Source organism: Tupaia chinensis, unplaced genomic scaffold (genome assembly GCF_000334495.1).
Source record: "Tupaia chinensis unplaced genomic scaffold, TupChi_1.0 Scaffold000451_2, whole genome shotgun sequence".
Taxonomy (NCBI): domain Eukaryota; kingdom Metazoa; phylum Chordata; class Mammalia; order Scandentia; family Tupaiidae; genus Tupaia; species Tupaia belangeri.
The window spans coordinates 2518360-2519868 of record NW_006159958.1 but is presented as its reverse complement, the minus strand read 5'-3'; the positions used below and the strand labels follow the sequence as shown (position 1 = coordinate 2519868).

Genomic DNA, 1509 nt, shown 5'->3' with positions numbered 1-1509 from the left:
GGGCTTCGCCCCGAGACAGGAGGCACCTGTCGAGCTGGCGGCCTGTTCTCTCCCTCCAGAGTGGGTTTGTAACGGGCACTTTTGATCTTCAAGAGGTGCTGTTTCGCGGGGGCTGCGGCTTCACCGTGCTGCGCTGCACCAGCTTCGCGCTGGAGAGCTGTGCGCGCCCCGACCGCCGCTACTCCCTCGCCGACCTGCTCAAGTACAACTTCTACCTGCCCTTCTTCTTCTTCGGGCCCATCATGACCTTCGATCGCTTCCACGCCCAGGTGAGGGGACGGCCTGTGGGCTCCCAAGAAGGGCTCACCCAGAACCCCCAGGCAGGCTGTACCCCCATCCCCAGGGATGGTTCCAAGAGGAAGCCATGTCTTCGCTCCCCCCAGACCCCAGCATGGGGCAGGTTTCCCCCAGCAGAGATCCCAAGGCGTCCTTCAGGCAGGACTCCCAGGGCCGGGTCATGAGTGTTCTGCTCCCACTCAGGACAGAACCAGGCCTCCCCTGCTGGCAGGACCTCTCATCAGCCGCCAGGAGGGTGGCCTGTCCCACCCCAGGCAGGTGGCACTCCCCGCTCAGGCTTCTCCGTCAGAGCTCGGCTCAGCCCTCAGACGCTCACGTCCCCCCAGGTGAGCCAGGTGGAGCCGGTGAGGCCGGAAGGTGAGCTGTGGCGCATCCAGGCCCAGGCGGGCCTCAGCGTGGTGGCCATCATGGCCGTGGACGTCTTCTTCCACTTCTTCTACATCCTCACCATCCCCAGTGACCTCAAGTTCGCCAGCCGCCTCCCAGACAGCGCCCTCGGTGCGTCCCCAGAACAGAGATGAGGGACGGGGGCTGGGCCACCACCCCAAGAAGACAGACCGTCTGCCCTTCCACGTGGACAGTGGGGACCCTGAGGCCTCAAGGCCAGGGCACCTCAGGGTGGGGGAGCCGGGACTTAGTCTGGAATGGAGGTACTGAGCCTCAGCTTCGTCCTGAGGCAGAGCAGCACCCCTTAGGGCCTGCCCCACATGGGTCTGGGTGATCCCCAGCACCTGAATGGGGTCTCCAGGGATAGGAGGGGCCTGGCGCCTCCCCAAGGTAGGGCGCGGGGCCTCCTTGAGCGAGAGCCAGGACCTCTCCCAGGGCCTCTTGGGCAGCTAGGACCGGCCCAGCACCACCCCGGGGCCTGGGGCTCAGCAAAGCCCAGGCAGTGATGGCGCCCTGTCCCCAGCTGGCCTGGCCTACTCCAACCTGGTGTACGACTGGGTGAAGGCGGCTGTCCTGTTTGGCGTGGTCAACACGGTGGCGCGCCTCGACCACCTGGACCCGCCCCAGGCCCCCAAGTGCATCACTGCGCTCTACGTCTTCGCGGAAACGTGAGTGCCTCGGGAGGCCCCGGGAGGCAGCCCCGGGTGCGCCTGCCCGCAGCTCCGCCCCATGGCCCCAGCCCTGTGTCCGGGGCTCACGGCCTTTGCTCTCGCTCACAGGCACTTCGACAGAGGCATCAACGACTGGCTTTGCAAGTGAGTCGGG

At 66.5% G+C, this 1509-nt stretch overlaps 1 protein-coding gene across 1 annotated transcript in view; it reads left to right on the top strand.

Moving 5' to 3' along the window:
• Positions 1-1509, top strand: part of HHATL (hedgehog acyltransferase like) — a 13538-nt gene that overhangs the window by 5060 nt on the left and 6969 nt on the right. Inside the window, exons 7-9 of the mRNA XM_006155401.1 lie at positions 624-795; positions 1208-1352; positions 1464-1499. Of these exons, the coding sequence (XP_006155463.1) occupies positions 624-795; positions 1208-1352; positions 1464-1499 (353 nt within the window). The remainder of the gene's footprint in view (positions 1-623; positions 796-1207; positions 1353-1463; positions 1500-1509) is intronic.